Source organism: Alligator mississippiensis, chromosome 10 (genome assembly GCF_030867095.1).
Source record: "Alligator mississippiensis isolate rAllMis1 chromosome 10, rAllMis1, whole genome shotgun sequence".
NCBI lineage: Eukaryota > Metazoa > Chordata > Crocodylia > Alligatoridae > Alligator > Alligator mississippiensis.
This window is the reverse complement of record NC_081833.1, coordinates 2039303-2060428: the sequence shown is the minus strand read 5'-3', so window position 1 is coordinate 2060428 and position 21126 is coordinate 2039303. Positions and strand designations below refer to the sequence as shown.

Sequence of the window (21126 nt, the reverse complement as noted above, 5' to 3'; positions counted from 1 at the left end):
CAGTGAAATCAGCTCCATTGCGTGGAAAGCGCATGTGTGTGGTTGGAGAAAAAATGCCTGCCTGAGACTGGAAGAGGGGTATTGTGCTTCCAAAGTCTGTGGTTCTCTTGGGTCTCCCAGCCTGAACCACAGATTTGCCTGATGCTGTCAGTTAGCACTTAGGCAGGAGGGTCAGGTGTGGAAGCAGCTGCTATGTTGTGGCCAGTACAATGCCTTAGGCATGGGGGTATGATGGGGGGAAGGATCACGGTCTGCTCTGTAACTGTGGCTGTCCACACCATGACAATGAGACTTCTGGTCAAACTACAATTTTATTGATAACTCAGACACAGGTGAATCCCGATCCTGCTCTCATTGCAGCCAATGCAGAGATCATCTCTGACTTCAATGGGACCTGGATCGGGACGCTTAGGCATATGATTAGGACACTGACAGTACAGGCTTTTACTGAGATGCATGGTCATGTACATGCCATGGTATGGCATGGGTAAACAGTCTGCAGAGAGTGGCACTGCTGTGTGCTTCAGGTCTTGAGCTGGCTTTGACCAGTGTGCACAGGTTTTAGAGAGACTCAGGAGAGCAATTCAAATCATGTTGGTAGCTGTTCTCCCTGTCCATGTAGTTTGTTACGTTGGTAATCACAGAGCCGACTGGCAGTCTTCACCTCCCTTCTGTGGGCTGTAGAATTAGGGGACATGTGACATACCGACTGACTCTGCTGGCTGGTCTCGGATGGTTTTCTCCGGCCGAATGCACTCTGCCAGACGCTAGCAGGGATGAGGAGGAAATGCGTTACCTTCTACAGCTCTGGTGGTGAGCGTCCAGCCTGAGCTGGGTGATTTATCTTTCCCATCACAACCATCTACCACTGAAAGCCTCAGCGTCTGGTGCAAATGAAACTAAGAAATGAGGGCATGGCAGCTCAGAGGGGCACGTACCCTCAGGTGACTGCTGATGTGCCTTTCTTCAAGCAAGGTAGCCCCTGCTGTAATCAGGTACTGGGAGGGGGTGTCTTGTGGATGGGGAGATGAGGTCTGTGACCTCAGGGTCAGATGATAAATTCCACTTTGCTTTGTAATGACATCACATTACACACACTGTTGTAACGTCACTACCTGCTTGGCTTTGGACCCTCATTTCACAGCAGGAACCTGGCAGCCAGCTGAACAGCTAGGTCCAGGGGCCATGACATGGAAGCAAGGGCCACCATCGAATGGTTCTGCTCTAGTGCAGCAATAGGTTTGCTACATGTTGGGCTCTTGCCTTTGAAGGGAACTCTCTCCTGAAGCTGGCAGGAGCATTTTTATATGAGAGAAAGGGAAGGAGAGGCTGACATCTGGGAATGACCTGCTAGAAGCACAGGGACAAGACAGAGGTCAGCGGCTGTTTTGAAAGCAGAATTCTCAGTTGGTAAGAGGAGGTCATTCCACCCCCAGAACCAGAAGAAAAAGCCAAGCAGGTGGGAGGAGGTGACTAGACCAAACCCTGGACTCATGAATGTGGGGCAGTCAGACCAGGGGGCTGTGCAGGGGGGCTGTTGTTTCCCCTAGATCTGTAACTCTGCAGTTGTGTCAGAGTGTATTTGCATAAGGAGCTCATTTGTGAGGCTGGCCTAGCCTCTCCCATTGCGCTGCACCAAACGCTGGCTCCCAGCCTCCTGCAATATCTGAACCACACAGGATTGCATAACATCACATGACATCCTGCTCTTCCTGACCTGCTTGAGAGATCCAGGTGTCCAGACCAGCTTGTAGACCATGTAGACAGGGATGCAGATGAAGGATGATGCTCCGATGAGGTACCCTACTGAGATGCTCCACTCTGGGTACTGGTAGTCAAAGAGCATGAGTGGTGGCTGGTCCAGGAGAGAGCTGACTATTATAAACTGTTAACAGAGCAAGAGAGCTATGTGAGAGGTGTATGATTGCAAGACCTGCATTCCAAGGGCCAATGAAAAGCACATGATCCACCCTGGTTCATGGGGTAATAGCATTTTTGGTAATTTAGAAGTGACTGTATATGATGATGCACTAAAATTCCATTCAACACAGCATCCATGTTTTTTTCTCCCTTGTAATACTCATTCACGATTATACCAGGATCATGTACATCTGTGCCTTCTTAGCTGGGATTAATTCCCTGGTGCCAGCAAATTGGTATACAGCATCTCATAAACTCTCAGACTGGTACCCAGCAAACTCACAAACTCATGCTGAGTTAAAGGCCAGTATGGGGTTTAAATCAACATTTGCCAGACTGGCATTCCTTACTAGCTCTGATCTAGGTTGTCTGTCAGGTTTTCATCAGAGGAAGACCTCTTAGAGATTGCCCCTTTGAGGTTATTTCTCACTGGTGTAACTCAGTCATTCATTTTCCTTCTGCCTTGCTTATAGTACTTTGCCCCTAAAACCTAAGCTCTCAAGTCCTTAACACAGCTATTAATCCTTACAATCCCTCTCCCCCCTGAAAGGCAGGTGATATTAATACATTCTCTCTCTTACAGATGGGCATTCTTTGAAGTCCAGTGTAAGGCTGGCGTTTCAAAGGTGATGGATCCAGTACCCAGTGCAGCACTGGAGCTGCATCTAAAATAGCCTGTCTGGCAAGCTGGACCACAGTAAAGCTGATACATTGCAATCTTTAGAGTAGATGGATTTGTTTTATAGAAGGAACATGACAGGGCCAAAATCACTGCTGGTGTAAGCAGGCGTCACTTCATTGACTCAAACTGAATTGCAGCTGCCAACTGTGAGCTATGGCCCATGATCTATAGATCATGCAGTTCAATACATGCTGTACAACCTTTTTATTTGACAAGTGCATAGTCTCAGTGTGTATGGATAGAATGTCATGTTCCCACTTTACTTAGCAAACTTCCTATTGATTTCTGGTTACAGAAAACAAAGGAGGTGGCTTTTCGTAAACAGCAGCCCTCCTTCCTTATACACCCAAGGGTGACTGAACTGGGGAGCAAGGGAGGGTGAGTGGTGGGTGCAGGCAGACCTAAGCTTGCTTTGACGTCGCTAACACAGGCACTGAAAGCAGTGGAGACATGATGGCAAGGGCTTTAGTTCATAGGGTTGCCAGAGGGTTTGGCTAGCCTGTGCTAAAGTGCAAATGCATCCACTGAGCTGATCCACTGTAGCTGCTGCACCTTCACTGCCTGTGTTCTCTATATTAGCTAGATGGAGGCTAAGTCAGCTGTTACTACATAGGCCATATTGTGCTATAGATGTCCTCCCAGAATCTGTCAGGTCTTATGTCAGCATTCTAGCCGGCACGTGCATGGTTAGGTGTCTAAAGGAAAGTTAGCAAGCTGAGCCCCAGCTTGGGACAACAATACTCACTGCTAAAAAGGCTGGGCTGATGGCCACCCAGCAAACCTGCCAGAACATCCCTGGGGCGAAGCCCAGCATGGACTTCACGTCGTTACAGAACCGCTGAATTCCTGTGCAAAAGAAAATGGACCACAGACATTGCGTCACTGCTCGGCAAGGGAGAGTAGGCACCTGCAGAGAACTCATGGAGAAAGCTCACAACTGTCATGCTCGCGAGAGACTGTCCTTCATTCTAGCCTAGCCAAGACTGCTTATATGGCTACAAGAATAAGTCCTATTAAGCCTTGTGCACAGAGAAGCCTATGCACAAGTATTTGAAGGGTCAAGATCTTTGGCTGTTCAGGGGCATCACTTAATAACAGAGGTGTCCAAAGGGAGTTTCCTTACCGTAAAACCATGACACTGCTATTGCTTCTAACAACACTACAGCTAGAATCGAGCATCCGGCACCAAACTCTTCCAGTAGTTTTACAACGTATGCCCCACCCTGGAATGACAAATGCAATCTGGCTGTAATGTTAGTGACTCTTAGGTAGACTAGGCAATGCGGGATTCTCGCTCCTTCCACTGTGTTGGCTTTTTCAAGCATTCAATCCATGCACTGGAGGGGAGTTGCTAAACCCCTTATGGGGCTTAGGATTGAGGGTGCTTAGGTGAAGGAGACTTTTCTCTTCCTTGAGATATTGCTGCAGGTGCAGTCCTGTAAGAAAGGCTGAGTGAAGGAGGCCGGTCTAAGAGAATCTGCTGGGGTCAGTTGAGAAAAACAGATGTAAAAAAAACCAAACTGGAAGTGGGAAGCCTTACTTTGAACATTGCTAGGACAAGCCAGCCTGGTGCCTGAAAAAGAAAACCAGGGCTTACCAGTCTACTAGAGTGTTTCCGTTTGAGTGTGTCAGTAAAACAGTGAGATTGGGGAGCTGTCTAATAGAGCTCCAGGCTTTATAAGGACTTTGGAAAAGCCTTTGACCAAATTGCACACAAAGGACTGTTAAGGAAGCTAATTAGGTCTGGGTGAGGGAGGAAGTATGGTTACGTAGCGGCTATGAGGCAACAAGCAAACCGCAGGGTTTTGTGGGCTGCGGGGGCTGCCCAGTAACTTGGCCTGGGACTGGTGGTTAGTATGATCTGCAAAATGGAATAAAGTGCAAGGCGGGAACTTAGCAAAGGACTTAAAATGAACCAGGGTAGTGGAGAGTAGGGACGATTGCAAAGGAATCCCAGGGACCTTCTCAAGCCAGGAGAATGACAGCATGACAGCAGCAGAAATTTGGCGAATGCCCTTGTGGAAGATGAAGATGCTCTGCTTGTTCCCGTTGCGGGGCTGTACGTCAGCAGCAGCCTGCTCTCCGATGGGCATTTCCCATGTGGCCTGTATGAAGGTCCAGCAGCAGAAGGAGGTGGCATTGAATCCACTCTCCGACATACTCACGTGCGTCAGTGTAGTGAGAGAACCCAGAAAGCACATGGTGATGAGGCCAAGAACAAACAGCTCCCTCCGCTTTGCCAGGATGTGAGGGTATTCATCCATTATTGCTGTGATCACAGCCTCCAAGCCTCCAAACTGCGCAGGAACCAGAGGAAACAGTGGGGGAGCCAGAAAAAGGAAACAAAGGCTCAGATTCTGCACTTGGTGCAAAATTCACTATAACCCCATGGACTCTCTCTGGATATTACATTTTATGATTAGCTCCAAAGGCCTTTCCCTGGCTGCACACTGTCCATCAAGCCTCAAATTTGAAGTATGCTGCACAGATGTTATCCTTGGATAATATTAGGGTTCATTGTGTCTTATTACAAATGAAAAAAAAATCATGGACTCTTACAATAATTGCTGGAGTGAAATAAAAATCATAAAATAGAGGGGACCTTTTTATGCAAACCCATCCTGCTGTGCTTGTCCCTGCTTTCCTAGCCAGCTCTGAGAAAAGTCAACTTCCTTTATCATTTTGGGGGCTCGTCAGCAGCATCACTAGGCTGAGTAACACTAGGGATTACCCACCCCTCAGGGATTATTGCTTAGGACCAATTCCTTGTCCCTTTGAAGTTAATAAAGGGGCCTGGGGGAGGAAGAATCAGCCTTATACAGAGCAGAAATGAGTAAAAGGCCCATTGAAATAACCTGCACATGGGCCATTTTGAGAGAAGAAGAGACAGGGTATTTTTCACAGCCTGTGGCCCTGTTTTTTGGATGGATGCCCAGCACTGACCAGAGTTCTGGCCACGGAGGAATCCTTCTAGAGCAGGGTGCTCTGGAATGGACACTTAGGCCTTTCCTGGATCATGAAGGTACCTACCGTGCTGTCCAGCCCCAGAGTTATCACCATGAGGAAGAATATGATGGCAAAGAAGGTGGAGCCCATCATGTTGGCGATGGCCTCGGGATAGGTGATAAACAGCAGACTGGGACCTGGAAGGGAGATGCTGGTTATTCCTTGTTCACCAGTTGCTACGAATGTGGTCCTGTGTGACAAAAATCCTGGAGCTTCTGCCTCGTGCCCACTGGCAGAAGTACGGGGATTTTCATGCCATGTTAGAAAAGCTCTTGGGAGAAGATTGTCCAAGGCAGGAGTGAATGGCAGTTCAGTACCCAACCCTCACAGAGAGGAAGTAGGTGCCTCACTCCTCTTTGTGCAGGTGAAAATTGTTCTGTTACTCACACCTGCCAGGCCTGGCCTTCTGCCCCCATTTGTGCCCAAGCCCCCTCAGTGCCTGGTCACTCCTAGGGAAGGCCCCCACCTGAGCTGCCAGCTCACTGCCCTGACAACCATTACTTAAGGCCTATGAAGAATGTAGTTTTTCCTTCTTCTGAATTAGATGGGAATAGTCGAGGCACAGGAAGGCAACATAGCTTGCCGGAGCTCATGGGCAACTGGTGCCTCCTGAGTCTGGGGGGGGCACCTGCAGAAGCCAGCGGTAGCATTGGCAGTGGGGACAGGGCTGGTGAGCACCTGCAGAAGCTGCCGCTGGTGTTGGCAGAGAAGACGACCCTGTCAGGGGGGGCACATGCCCACTCCTGTGTCCCTCCTACCAGTCGCCTATGTCGGAGCTCATACAGCAAAGCCAGGGGCATAGCTCAGGATCTGGATTTGCAGGATTGACCATTAATCACCCAGCCCCCAACACATGGTTGCAGACCAGTATCCATTATCTTGGAGGGCAGAAGAGACTATTCCAAGGCTAACGGAGGGCAAACCTTTGTCTTTTGCTACATCTTCTACTTCCACATCCCTCATTTCAGCCATGTAGCCCAGCACTGTGAAAATGACAAAGCCCGAGAGGAAGCTGGTCAGGCAGTTCACCACGCTGGTGACGATCGCGTCCCTGAAAGGCAGAAATGGGGAGAGTGACTGGGATGGGCGCCGTTCCCAAAAGCTCCTGCATTTCTAGCTGCAGGAGTTGTTGGCCCAGAGGCAAGAGGATTCTCGCTAGAGGCAGTAGCTGTGTTTGGACAGGATAACTCGGCTTGCCTAGGAGTAAACAGAGCTGGGTAGACTTTTTTTAGCAGCTGAAACACCACCCAACAGGCTTCCTGCAGGCAGATAAGCTGGTGTTGTGTGGAAGCAGGGGAGTCCAGCCTCCAGGGTGCTGAGAGCACCAAAGCAAAGCCCACAGTTGGCTTCTTACCGGTAGCAGTTGTTGTTGAAGTGGTTATAACTGGCCAAGGCAAGAAGAACGCCAAATCCAGGGCCCAAGGAGAAGAAAATCTGGGCAGCAGCATCAACCCAAACCTGGCAGAGCAAGCAGAGAAGCTGGATGGAGGCAGGATTGCAGGTGTCTCCTGAGGGCTTGGGCCCAGCCAGAAAGCCTAGATCCCAGGCAGGCACAGGGCAGGTCCTGCCCAGTGGGCCAGGATGCACAGGGTGTACACCCAGGCGTTTGGGCTGTAACAGCTTTGCTTCCTGGGGTGCCCCGAAACTTTCCCTTTGCTCCAGCTGTGCTCACAGTGACTGGGGAAAAGGGAGGGCTGCTGAATGATTAGCCCTGTCTCTGTTATGAAAGGCTCTAACTGGAGAGCATATCGCTGATTACCTTTCATGAAAATGCTCAAGTGCAGCTCTGTGCTAATTACAGACAGGAAATCTATTGTCAGGCCAGCTTTATACAGGCGGGCGAGAACGCGGCAGGAACGGAACCCGGCAGCAAATGAGATGGGTGATCCAATTAAAGATTTGCATTTCCAAGAGCTTGGCCAGCATGCCGCTATTTTGTGCGGGAATAATAAACCCATTACTCTCTGGTTCTCTCATCTGGGCCGGGCATGCGCCCGGTGGACCTGCAAGCGCTGGCTCTTGTGTGAACAAGGTCCTTGTTAAAGGCCATTGTCCGCTGAGGTGGCTGGAGCGGATTACCAGGCTGGGAGATGCAACAGGTACACTTACTTTCTCATTAAAGTATGTGATGCTGTGGCTAATGTTTTCTCCCTGGTGTGCTGCTCTAGCAGTATCTCCCTGCCAGTTCTTGTCTTTTGTGTCTCAAGCCCCACACTGTAGTGGAAAGGCCACTCACGGACATTTTCACCTCCATGTCAGACTCAGGGCAGTGTCCTATGACACAGCAGCTGCTCTGTATCATGGGACAGCTTCCACTGCAGCCAGTATTCTTGTGCATCTGATTTTCCCTGCTGTGGACAAGGCTACTGAGTCTAGGCAATGAACCCCGGGGAGTGCGTGGGGCTAGCAGGTCCCTCTTCTGCCTGTCTTGAGAGACACATGATCTCTCTAGGGTCATCAATTCAGTGCTGAAGTTCATGCTAGTTTCTAGTATAAAGCCAAAACAGAGCATTTAACCCTTCCTTGCTTGACTCACAGGCTCTTCCGTGGCTCCTCAAAACTTGGCTATACCCAACAAACACCTGGCTACACAGGGCAGAGCCCTTGAAAGGGACTTGTTTGCTAACACTTACTGCAGTGCTCAGGAGCTTCTCCCAGTTGGGTCGGAGATAGAAGATGACCCCTCTCCATGCCCCGGGCAGAGTCGCTCCCCGAACCAGTAGTATGAGGAGGACAACGTAAGGCAGAGTTGCTGTCACCCACACCACCTGGAAAGCAGGGCCGGATGTCACTGGCAGGGACAAGGGAGGCAGACTCCAGCTGGAGACAGACAGAGAAGACACCCCAGGCCTTGCTGGCAGTGATGGAGCTGGAATGGCCAGTCCAATGAACACAACCTGCTTGGAGGGATGCTATTGCACAACCTCATTATAATGAACCCTGTTTATAACATCCCCCTTTTAACAATCCCAGCAGTAGGAGCCAATTTTTTTAATTACTAAGATGCAGCAAATTGACTAGCCTCTTTATAGCGAGCGCCCTCTTTTAATGAGCTTTTCTCCTGGTCCCATGGGGGTTCTGTATAACAGGGTTGTGCTGTTCTTTAGCAATGGGCTGAAAGCAAGCAGCATTCCTGCAAGATTTTGGCACTATGTGGAGCAAGGGGGCTACCATGAAAGAATGACCTATATCTTTTAAACCCCATGAGGGCAGAGCAGGTTGTTATAATCCATTGGGGGATTTTTGCCTTTCCCCTTTGTTAGCAGGTTGTCACCTATCAGATCTGAGTGCCCAAATGTACTTAGTGTTTGGGTGACTCCTAACACACAGGGGAATCAGTCTGGTTTAGACAACTCTTTGCAATTTGCAGTCCCCCTCTGCTGCGAAGTCAGGCAGCATCACTGAACCTGGTTAACCAGGCTCCTGTGCTAAGGTGTGTGTTTGGGAGAGGCAGAGCATGCAGGGCAGGGCCCTCTGTTTTGAGCAAGGATGCTATGCAGTGGGTCCTCTTCACAGGGTATGAGGGCTCTTCTGGGATGGGGCACTGTCAGAAAGGCCTTTAGGCAGAACTGGAGCTGGAGGCTTGGTTACCTTCCCTGAGGTTTTCACGCCTTTCCACAGGCTGAAGTAAACAATAGTGAAGATGAGGAGCAGGCAGAGGAGGAGCTGCCAGCGGATCCCACCCACATCATACAGGCCACTGGACTTCTGAATCTCAAGGACCTTCCTCCTGCGGCAAAAGAAATCCAGGGTTAGGTGCTGATCCAAGAAGGGGAAGGTACATCCGAGTCTTGTCACCTGGGGGTCTTTTGTCATGTGGCTGGATCTGTTTCTGCCCCAGGTGTGCCCAGCTTAGACCATCGGAGCTGTGGCAGACCTGCAGAGAGCTTGCTTTAGTAGCAGGTGACTCCTGAACTCTAGGCTCAGCTCCTGACTCAGTGTGGGTAGCGGCCTTAGGTCTTAGGCAAGCAAATCACTGAAGTGCGGGACAGACATAAGCCCCTAAACCAGGGCAAGTTTGCCTAGTCTGGTGGAGTTTTAGCTCTGCAGGAATCTGGTGTAAAACTCCACCAGCAGAAATTACATTGGGTTAGGTTTTGTCTGTCCAGACTCCTCTTAGGGTAGCCATTTGCTACAAGCCTTACCTGCTCCTCCATCACCTACCAGCCAGGCAGTCAGAGCCACCTGTTGGATGAGCTGCCCCGGGGTAGTTGCGTGTCTGCCCCTTCAGAATCTCAGTCTAACTTACATCAAGATACAAAGCACTGCAAATTACAGTGGGGTATGTGTTTATAAGCCTTTGAGATCCTGGTCTGTCGCTCAGCAGACCTTAGCATGTGGCTGGACCCCAAGGAGAGAAGGAATTTTCCCAGCCCACCTATGTCTTCCACTTACATGCACTTACGTATAAAACTCTTCAGCCGGTGACTTGGAGAAGTTGCTCCAGGTCACGTTGCTCTTTCCAAAGTAGTTGGTGCAGTTGGGTGTGTTCCAGGGGTTGTCGCAGCTCGTCCACGGCAGGGAGCTGGTGAAGGAGGAGTAGAAATAGTACAGGGCCCAGGCGATGATGGTGTTGTAGTAGAAGGAGACGTACAGGCCAATGATGCAAATGGCAAAGCCAATCCCTGTGAGGGGTGAGAGATTGCTTTAACAGATGTGTCTGCTCCTCCTGACTGCCGTGTGGGCAGGGTTCCTGCACGTGGCATTCGGACAGGATAGTGTAGAGTGAGTGGTGACTTTGGAGCCTTCTCTTTTTAGTTCTCAGCTAGAGGCATCATCCTTCTGGAAATCATGCCCTTGCAGGGGATAACCGTGGCCCTGAGAATGCAGTGTAATGGAAGAACTTTGGCAATTGTTGGTCACTAAACCATGGGATAAATCTTTGGGGAGACGGCTCTGATTTTGAGGAACTCTGTCTGATACAGGAAGCATCTCAGGGGCTGGATCAGGGTCCCTGGGTCTTGATCTTGACAGTGCATGTGAGTCACTGTGAGCAAGTCAGGTCATTTCTCTCTGCACATGAATTTCCCCCTCTGTGAGTGGTGTTTGCTCTAAGTCTGCTGGCCAGCTTGTTGCAAAGCTTAGTTGGTATTTGCAAAGCCCGGTGAGCTAATCGGTTAGAAGGGACTATTGAACTGCTGAGCTCTCCATGAGCACCGAGCAAAAATACTTTGGTGAGATGTTGTGTGGTTTGGGTCTGTGGTTGCAGGAATTTCCTGTCATCTGTTGTGTGGACAAAGCAGAGAGTTGAGCACATACATCAGAATTAAACTGGGGGTGGGAAGGGGTGTCTTACCTTTAAAGATGGGACAGATCCGTTTCCAGATGGGGATGGCTCCTGTCCTGTGGAACTGTCCCAGGGCCAGCTCCATGTAGAAAAGAGGCACCCCTCCAAAGACAGCCATCAGGGTATACGGGATGAGGAAGGCCCCTGCAGAGAGTGAAGCAAAACCATTGTAGTCATCAACAGCAGGGAGGGCAGGTTCACCCAGGCTGGGTGAGTATCAGTGCTGCATACAGGCTCCGGGAAGGAGTAGCCACCCCGGCCTGTGTCAGAGCCACAGGGGATGGCATCTGGGATGGGGGCCTGGCCCTCTTGAAGTCAACAGGAGCTTTGCTGCCAACTTCAGCAGAGGCAGGATTTCACGCCTGGTTCCAAGAGGCGGCATCGCCCAGGTGGCTTCTCCAGAGATGTGGGCTCACCAGGGCTCTGCGTCCCCTCACTGCCAATCTGCCGCGGACAGTTTTCAAGGCCATTCCTCTCCGTGTTTTACTTTGCTAAGGAATCAGGGTGTTCTTTTTTGGAGCTGCAGGGACACACAGGGAGTTTCTGGACTTTGTGTGTGGCTGCATTGTGGCTTAAAGCCATCCTGCTTTTAGTTAGGAAGAGATGAACCAGCTGTAACCCCAAGCAAGACAGCATCAGAATGGGGAGGAAAGAGGCATTAAGCACCTTTCAGGTTTGAAAAGGTTCTATGGAGGAAACTCCCAATGAATATGCATTGTCCCTCTCCCAGATAAATAATTAACATTGTCATTTGCATTTTTCATAATGAGGCAGTAATTACTGGGGCTAGACTTGTACCCACTGGATTCTTTCTAGCTGGAACTGCTTTCTACACTCCTCAGAGTAATCCTGCAGGGAATTAGTTAATTTAGGCCCCCCCCCCCCCGGCTCCACTGAAAGTCCTGTACCCAAAGAGATGGCTGGTCTGACTTGTCTCAGCCAGTGGGCATGCAAGGTTTTCCTTTTGCTGAATGGCCATTGGCAAGGGTCACATCAGAAGATGTGGGCAATTTCATGGCAGCGGTGAATATGAGCAAGGAAGTTTACTGCTCTTCCCAAAGCTGCGTGATGAGGCATGGAGGGACCTGTGCAGGGGTCGTGCCCATGTGTGTGGATCAGGACACCGGAGTGTGGATGAGTCTCTGAACTACCCAGGTCTTCTGAACCTGTGCTGGGCGTAGGGGTCTCAGGTAAAGCCCTCAGCACTCCCTGTGTCAGTTGGAAAGAGCTCATTTTCCTCTAATAATCTGGTTCTGGCCTTGGCAGTGTACCAGAACTGCATACATAACACAGTCCAGCATCGCTGCCTTTCACTGCTCCCCAGAAAGACAGAGTGCAAGGGCTTCTTAGCTGGGAAGACTTGAGTGTAGCCAGGTTTGTGAAGGGGAAGGTGTGGAGGGTAAGTGGCCTGGCCTCATAGGAATGGCCTCACTTCATGGTCACAGGCAGGGCTCCAGCCACTACAGCAGTCCATCCAGCTATGTCTGTACAGCACTTGGTACAATGGGGCCCAATCCTGAGCATGGCTGCATTGTGAATATAGGCAGCCACGACACCGGCCACAGGCATTTGCTTGAATGCTGGGTCGTACTGGGGAGGAAGTCAGAGGGGGTGTACCACACTCCAGTTACAGTCAGAACAGGTGTTGCCAGGCAGCTGCTGGGGCAATCACCCTCCACCTTTGGTAGAAGCCATTTCTGTCTGACTTGGACTGAATGGCCTCCCCCACATCCCTCTGGGGTTCCAAAGTGTCACATCGTTTTTCAGGATTGCAAGTGGCCTGGGAAGGGATGATGCCATTTGGTGACTGATTGTTTTCAGTGTTTGTAACTCCACCCTTCACCTATTATAAATTGGAGAGAGGCAAACAACTCGGTCTACAAATAGCCCCCCCCCCCCCCCCCCCCCCCCCCGGCATGTCTCCTATAGCAGCTAGAAATGAGGTTAACCAATTGTTGCTTGAGCTATATGTTTGATGTTGTGCCAGGGGCACTAGGAATCTCCCTACATGATGAGTGCTATCATGCCCCATGTGTGCCCTGCTGGAGGGCAGCAGGAAGCAGTCTGAGAAACATGGAGAAACACAGGCATGGATAACAGAGACATGGTCCACTGCAGTTGCTGTGCCAGGCTATTTATAGAATCTGCTAATTTGCCGAGGAAGAGTCCGAAAAGATATGCATGCATTGCCTGACACAAGGGAAGCAAAGGCCCTGACCATCTGAATTCATCCAGGCTGCGCTGTCTGATCATCACTGCTTTGAAACGCAAACAAAAGAGAGCATTCACTATGGACAGGGCGTAAAAGTTTTTTCTGACTTTGCAAATAACTTGCAGGATGCCAGTGTAACAAATTGCCTCATCCTACATTGCCTCAGTGGTTCATTGAGAGAGAAGCAGAGAAATGGGGCTTGATGAAACGAGAGGGTATGCCGTGGAGAAGGAGTTTAGGAGGTGGTCTTTGAACAAGGGTGCTAACAGTTCTCTAAGGTCTATTGCAGGACAAAGGCATGAAGGGAAGGCCCAATTATCGTTATTATTTTATGTTAGGAACACAAATGAAGAACAAGTTACATCTGCTGCTTGCACAGGTGCTCACTCTTTCTCTTTGTGCCTTTTGGGCTTTTTTTTTTTTTTAAGAACAGCATCTGTGTTTTAATGTTTTTATAAAATGCCTTTTAGATTTCTACTGTGTGCATGTTTTAAGGTAAATTGACAACAAGCCATTAGTTGCTCTCAGTTACACTGCAGTACGTCTGGAGTAATCCCATGGATTGAAGTGCAGATGCTTTGAAGCAACACGAATTAATCTGAAATCAGAATCTAGCCTGTAGCCTTCGGCATAGCATAATTATTTTCTTGTAATTTGCCCAAACATTAAAGCATGACACCTAAACTCCCACAACTTTTGGCAATCAAATCCACTGTGTTTTCTGCAAACAATGTAAAACATCTTTATTTCCACATTTTTGCACTCTTAAAAAGAGATTTTTCTACTCTTATTTAAAATAGTTCATTGACTAAACAGTTGCTAGAAACATTTTCTAACAGTAGGATTCTGGGGGATTTTGAACTTCAGGTTAATTTCTGTCAGGAAGAAATAATCAGAACGTTTAATTAATTGGTTGAGCCTACTGAAAGCTGCTTTATAGACATCTAAATTCAAGTACCATGGACAGCTCCACGACAAGCCTTTTTGGCTTTATTTTAAAGGACTGTAATTGTACGAGAGATATGCCTGTAATCTCAAATCAAGGATATTTGGGATGTTTGAAATAATGATCTTAAACTGCAAGACATCAAAAGGGATCAGTTTCACAAACTGGCAAGACCACAAAGTTATCAGCCACTGCGCAGGATTTGGCCTTTGTGGTCCTTTTTCATAATTTTCCTTTCTTTTTAATTTTAAATGTATTAATTGCAAAACATGTGGTGTTCTTCCTCAAAGCAGAAATTCACACTTCTAATTGCAGAAGGAAGGGCATCGGGGGAAAAAGATTTAAAACAAGTAGAGGTAACATGGAAAAGAGAGACGCATCAAAGCTGTAGTTGTATCATTCCCTGAAGTTGCCTGGCTCAGGCAGTCATGGCTGTAAAACAACCACCAAGCAAAGGGAAGAAAGAACAAGTTTTCCAAGTCTAAAATTTTTTTTTTAAAGCCATTACTTTTCCTTTAAAAGCAGATTAAAATAAACAAAGCTTTGTCCTTACCCCCTCCGTTCTGGTAACAGATATAAGGGAACCTCCAGACATTGCCCAGATCGACAGCAAATCCAATTACCGAGAGGAGGAAATCCATTTTTTTGCTCCATTTGTCCCTGGAGTCTGTCTGGGTCACGAGCGGCACAGGGTTGGCAGCAGAGCCGGGGTTCGCTCCTGTCCCCTGCCCGGGAAGGCTACCAGCCTGAGCTGGAGAGTTCTGCTCTGACATTCTGCCTCCGATGCAAATCCTGCAGGATTCAAGCTGAATAAGTTGGAGAAGAGAAGGATTTTGTATTGCTGATGACAGAACCAAGGAGGGGAGGGTCACACAGACTGGGGTTCTCCACCTCCAGTCTGGAAATCCACACCAGCCCTCAGAAGGACCCATCCTTTGATCAAAGGCAGGAGGGGGGTGGAGAAAGCATTTCATTGAGAGCACGGAGCTGAAATGCTGGGACCAATGTAAGGGCACTGGGTATTGATAGGTTCTCTTTCTAGGGTTTTGCTGTCACTGGAGGGGGATGCTATGCTCGTGTGCAGGATGGGGAGGTTGCAGGGCGGAGTGTGAGATTCATTCTCCTCATTCCTAAGAGACTATGTGGATTTGGAGCAATTCAGCCTGGGCAAAAACACATTTCTTTGTTGGGAGCCTGATCACTGCTTCCTACAAACAGAGGCTATGTAGCAGGCCGGGGATGGCAGGTTCAATACAGACCATGGCTAGGTGTATTTGAACGGGGACCGTGCATTTCTTATATCAGAAGCAGCTTTTCTGCTTTGCTCTTACATTGTCTGGTAAACAGCCCTTTCTTCATCCTTTATTTTTATGATCACCATCATGACATCATAACTAAGTAAAGGATACTGCCATTTATTCACCCAGAGAAAATCTGTGCTGAGATAGAGCTGACTTAAAATGTCATGGTCCTGGATAAGATGCAACAGGCATGATATGAACACAGTCCAAACGCACTGTGTTTAGGTCACAAAACCTGTCCGACCCATTGTAAACCAGCAGGCATTGATGCCTTTCTGGTTCCTATCACTGCATTTATGGAATTATTTCCAGTATCATTTAAAATTCCCTCTCTTCATCTACTCCCTGTTTCTTGATTTAGCAAAGAGCTCTGGGTTGTCAGAAATAAATAGTCTGAAATAGAATAATTTTTTTGCGGAGCAAATGTTATTATGAAGGGGCTTTCACTATAATGAAAGGTCATTACACTCTTTACAATTTGATTGGCAGAATGACAAATTTCATTACTAACATGAATTCAGCAGAGCAGTTCAATCAAAGCAGGGAAACAAATAACCAAGGGAGCCTTTTGCAGAGGGAAATGGGACGGCTGGTCAAAATGATGATAAAATCTCCTGCCGTGATTTGAGGTCGTCCTGTAAATATTAACACTGAAAGGAACATGAGCTCCGTGGCATTGTGTTTTACTTCCCTTTACACTTCAGGGGCCCAGCCCTGTAGTCCTGACTCTGGCACGCTCACCCTTGAAACCAATGGGCATTTAGCTTGAGAAAGGGCTGTTGATTTGTCCCTGCTTTCTGCAGCACAAAATGAGACCATAGGATCAAAGATTTTTACACTCCCTAAATTTGCTGCTCCAGTCCTTTGAAAAGAGCCATGGGCAGTGCAACCATGTTGACTGACTTGTGCTACCTGAGGATACTGTTGTGTCCAAGTCTGGCCAGAAATAAAATGGCACAAGCCACTGGCATGGGTCAGAGTGCACCTATCCTGACCAACACAGGATATATTTTGAACATAAAGTAAAACAATGAATTATTTGCCATCAGCAGATTCAACAAAAAAAAGTTTAGGTGTAGATTATCAGGTGCATATTCAATTAATACATTCCTCTATCTCCCAGATATGCCTTGAGGTAGTTTTTGCTAAGAAGCAGAGAGCAGTGGTGCGTATCTTCGCAGGACCTCAGTATCTGCCTACAGCGTTGCCTACATTTTCCTTGCCTTGATCTTGTCCTCCGTGGTTGACATTCTGGTGTCTTCTGTTCCAGCATCTCCATCTCCCCCTCCGGCCACGCTGTGGACTTTCTTCACGAGACGTTGCAGCAGCTTCTATGTCACATGGACAGGACCCAGGTCTGTATTCCTTGCACATTCAAAATGCCAGGGGAAATCAAGGAGAGGTTTTGGTACACAGGCATCATCAAATCAGCCCTAGAGAGAAAAGCTACTTCTCCCAGTCTCTCAAAGGAGAAACCTTTTAATCAGCACTGTCCTGTCTAAGTTTGTGGCTGAGTTCCTCCCTGTCCAGTTCCCTCCATGCACAGACCAGATGGTGCAAAGGCTGCTTCAGGCAGTTGTGGCAGAACAGCTCTTGCCACAGCCCCTTCAGCTCACACTGGCCTAGGATGTCTTCGGAAAGCTCTTATACCACACTGACGCACTGAGTTGCTGTTATTTGTATTATGACAGGGCCTAGAGGCTGCAGCTGGGAACCAGGTCCCCACAGTGCTGGACACTTCACAAACAGAGATGGTCTATTGATGATGCAGCATGAGGTAGATTGCGGTGCTATTCCTCTACTGTCAGCACAAAGCTACCAAAATGTTGATTGCCCAGCTAGGAGCCCTGACAGTCCCCAGCGAACAATTCACAGGGAGTAACTGAGGTGAGGCACGCTGCTTTGTGAGCAAATCCCCACTTTCCTTTAGCCTATTCCTTGTCTGAAGACATAATGTGGCAACACTTGTACTGTGGGATGCACTCAGGCCTGGGGAGGGATCATTCATTGCTCTTGTCAGGTCTTCTATTCCCAAGCAGTGTTGCTCAGTCCTAACATCTTGTTTCCGTTTGATGATCCAGTGAGTAGGTAGGCACTTCTGGTGTGGCTGCGCTTGTGTGAGACCTTGGGGTCCCTCCAGGAATCCTCCTGCCTGCACCCTGGCTGAAGTGGTTAAACTGAGAAGCGATCTGTGCTTCATTGTCTGGGAGCTGCTGTTGCCTTTATTTATGGGGCGGCAGATGGTTCATAATTGAATGCGGCTCCTGTGTCTTCCCTTCTATGCAGTCAGGGTGAGAAGGCTGCTTTGCCAATTGGTTCTGTCTGAAGAGTGCCTGTTAGAGAGGCAGGATGCAGTCCTGTTGGTCTGAGGACTGTCTCAGAGGCATAAGTGACAGAATATAGAGAACAGATGCCGTAGCAACCATAAAGCAATAATCAGTCTTTTCCCATCATTGATCCTCCCTCTCTTCTGCAAGTTTAAAGGCAGTGCCTCAAATACTTGTGTGTCTGGACCCCTTCCCTGGGAGGCAGTACCATTCCACTCTGCACCACGACAAACAGTTGCTAACGGAGTCTGTGATCAGCTTTGCAGTTTGCTACATCACACCATCAAATCACTGCCACTCATGTCATACCACCGCTTGAAATACAGCCATCTCGAGAGTGAGACAAACTGACTCCCTCCTAGTGGTTTCTGCAGTCTCTCTCATTTTCTTTCTGCCTGTCTTGTACTGTGTCTGAGATTGGCATTACGGTTGTGTCCTAGGCAGAGCTAGACACCAGCAGCACCTAGTAAGTCAGTGTGACTGAACTCTATCTGTGTGCCACAGCCCGAGACAAGAGGTGAAGAAAAATTCTGCATGACACTAACTGCAGAGGAGCTGCTGGGGCAGGATGCAGTGACCTGACTGGGCTTTGGCTCAGGCGCCAGCATTCAGTGTTCTTACTGAGTGCAGCTGGCAGGATGTCAGATGGCATCCCCAGCAGCTGGCAGCCCTCTAGCACCATGCCACAGCAGTGACTCAGTGCTTACTCAGGCCCCAATTCTTTAAGATCCTTTAAGGACACAAGCAGCCCCTGCTGCCTCCTTGAAGTACCAGCTGAATCAGGCCCTGACTTGTCAGGATGACCTGCCAGGTGCTGTGTGGTCTCCTTCCCTCTTGCAGTCAGTGCAAATGAAAGGGCTCAGCACCAGTCAGGAATGGCCTGAGGCTGCTTTCTGGCCCTGGAGCCATGATGATGTGGTTAAGGGGTGAATACTGTGTGAGTCTAATCTAGCACTATCAAATGCTGAGGTTTGATGCTTGGCCTCACATGTCAGCTGGTGCTGGAAGAATATGGAGTGCATTTACACTCAGAGCTTCCTGCTGCCAGCATGTTGCACTGCCTTTGCTATGCCAAGGAAGACTGCGTCACTGTCCAGCCTCTGGTAGCTGGTGCATGTGGTTGCTCCCAGGCCTTCTGCCAGCTGCCATGGTCCCTGCTGCAACTGGTGCCTCTCCTGGGTGCATTGCTATGTTAGTGGCTTGCCTGTTGTCCTGGGGTTGTTCATTGCCACCAAAAGTACAGGGACATGCTTGTGATTAGGCGGTGTGGGAGTGGATACCACTATCTGCCACCCAAACTCCCAGCAGCGGTCTGGAGCATAAAGAGGTTGAAGGTGAAGAATTCCCGTGGTGGGGTGAGGAGGGAAGGGTTAGCAGTTTGGGGGTGAGCATGTTTTGAACAAAATATTAAACCTTTTTCAAGGATTAATAAACAAGGAAACAGCTTTTTGACTGGATTCAGGCTCTCCCTTGCCAAACCTGTTAGCATCTTTTGGCACCTTACAATGGAGCTGAGCAGAAGCAGAAAAAAAGCCATCAGTCTATTTTCTCTGGCCAGGGTCCCAGGGGAGTACAAGCTAAGCCCTGAACATCCATGACAAGATGTTCCAAACTCTCCTTCCTTTGGAAGAGGCTCCAAGGTGCCCAGGGAGGTAGGTTTGTTCTGTAACCCTCTGACTTTTCACCTGCAAGATCCCACTGAAGCCAGTCTCTTCACAAAGGGCTGGTGCCAATTCTGCAGGGTCTGGCCTGGGAACGACTGCTCCACCTTATCCTAATACATTCGTTGTCAGTTCGATGGCCAGGCTTCCGCTCCACCAGCCTGTCATCCTTGACGGATTCCACCTTGGGCATCTTTCTGTCAAAGAAGCAACAAAACTCCTCAGAGCTCGACCCACCGGCATCTTGAGTCCGTGACTCTCTCTATGAACATCGTATCAGTCACCCATGCTGCTCTGCTCTTGCCCACAAGCTGCTCAGCTCTGGTCTGCTTCCATGGCTTCATGTTTTCCAGAGCCAGACCCATGCTGCCACTGTCAAATCAATTAAAGGGGAGCTGTGAAATCCCAAACCTATACACACAGCAAGTTGGTGAAGTAACAGCAGGTACCCAGGGAGGCAAATTTGAGGAGAGCATCAGACCCATAATCTGCTTCTTGCTCATTGAGTCTGGCAGAGCAGCCACAGGGGGAATATCTCCATGAAACGGTTCTGACTGTTGATCTTCTGCTCCCTAGAATTCACCTTACCATCCCACCTCTCCCCCAACCAAGAGGCCTGGCATTGCAGACCTTATTCTAGCTGAGTAGAGCTGGAGATGGGTCTCCCTGACACCCCAAACTAACCTCTGTGTGGCAGCGTGTTGCACAGGCAGCTCTCTGTATTTCTCAGCTTAGCAGACTGCTTCGTTTCCACCTCCCCACACAGGCACTGAACTGTTGAGCAATGAATTGCTGTGTTAAACAAACTTTGGGCAATTTAGTTTTAAGCTGCAGAGACAGCAATGAGCAACTTAATTGACTTAGCCTGATACCCAGAGAGGCAACATAATCACATGAAGAGCAAAGCAACTCACTCTCAGTTAAACGCTTCGACCTTCAGAAAATTGGAAGCCATCACATCTCACTCAGGACGTACCCATCACCAGATCGGGGATAGGCAGCACTCCTTCATGTGGGAGCTGGGACGGATGGCTGGTGGTGGCATGCTAGAAGTTCGCTTACAGGATTAAGAGAGATTTTGCTGCATTCATTTTAATCAACAGCTCTCAAGGGAGGCAGTAATAGCACCCATCTATCCAGGTAGCACCATTTCTCCCAGGGAGAAAGAAATCAGACCAGAAGAGGCTGGAAGCAAGCCTGGAAGAGAGAAGCTGTCCTCTGTGTGTGTAGAGCTGTGCACCACCTCCCATTGCTGGTTAGAATAAGACTCGCTACTGTGGCAGGTGTGACTGCATTGACTGCAAGTGTTTGGGTGTCCTAAATGTCTCAGTCCTAGTCCTAGTGCATGGAGACTTCCCTTCATGTTGCTGGGGGCTATTTTTTGGGGAGCAGAAGGCCCTGATGCTTCAGTGCAGCAGGCAGCCCTGAGGACTGTGTATGCAGCCTGTACCCTGTTCCTGGAGATGCATCCCAGGTCGCTTCTTTCTGAAGGAGGGCTGTGGCGTTGGGGCAGAGGAGAGGGTCACTGCTGTGTCTCTGGCACCTGGTTAGGGCCTGCGTGTGTGGTGTGTGCACATCTCTCAGTGACTGGCAGGATTTGCCTGGACTGCAAGTGACCCCCAATGCACCACCCCCATTTTTCATCTCCCTCAGGCTTAAGGGAAATGCCGATGCCACAGGCAGGCCACTGAGAGAAGTACAAAGGTCCTAGAGCTGTGTAACCAATGGGCCGTGTTCCCAAGCAGATGCAGATCAGCCTCCTTGAGCTTTCCAAGGAAGAGTGA

The 21126-nt window shown here is 49.0% G+C and overlaps 1 protein-coding gene across 1 annotated transcript; it reads right to left on the bottom strand.

Annotated features, from left to right (window-relative positions):
• Positions 1-283: 283 nt before the first annotated feature.
• Positions 284-19535, bottom strand: LOC102575565 (sodium-dependent serotonin transporter). Its single transcript, XM_059713277.1, has 13 exons — positions 19463-19535; positions 10905-11039; positions 10014-10233; positions 9200-9338; positions 8242-8376; positions 6963-7066; positions 6532-6659; positions 5633-5745; positions 4768-4899; positions 3726-3825; positions 3348-3448; positions 1718-1885; positions 284-767 (listed from the first exon to the last, which is right to left on the bottom strand). The coding sequence occupies exons 1-13, from the start codon at positions 19533-19535 to the stop codon at positions 687-689; spliced, it is 1629 nt and encodes a 542-aa protein (XP_059569260.1). The 3' UTR covers positions 284-686.
• Between the last annotated feature and the right edge of the window lie 1591 nt (positions 19536-21126).

What these genes read in the sequence shown, in the direction of transcription:
- LOC102575565 (XM_059713277.1), bottom strand. Translation starts at nt 19,535, where the DNA reads ATGCCCAAGGTGGAATCCGTCAAGGATGACAGGCTGGTGGAGCGGAAG. An exon ending in AGAAGCTCCTGAGCACTGCA is followed by an intron (nt 7,067 to 8,241) that starts GTAAGTGTTAGC and finishes TTGCTCTGCCAG; the next exon opens with GTTTGGGTTGATGCTGCTGC. An exon ending in TTCAACAACAACTGCTACCG is followed by an intron (nt 6,660 to 6,962) that starts GTAAGAAGCCAA and finishes TCTGCCTTTCAG; the next exon opens with GGACGCGATCGTCACCAGCG.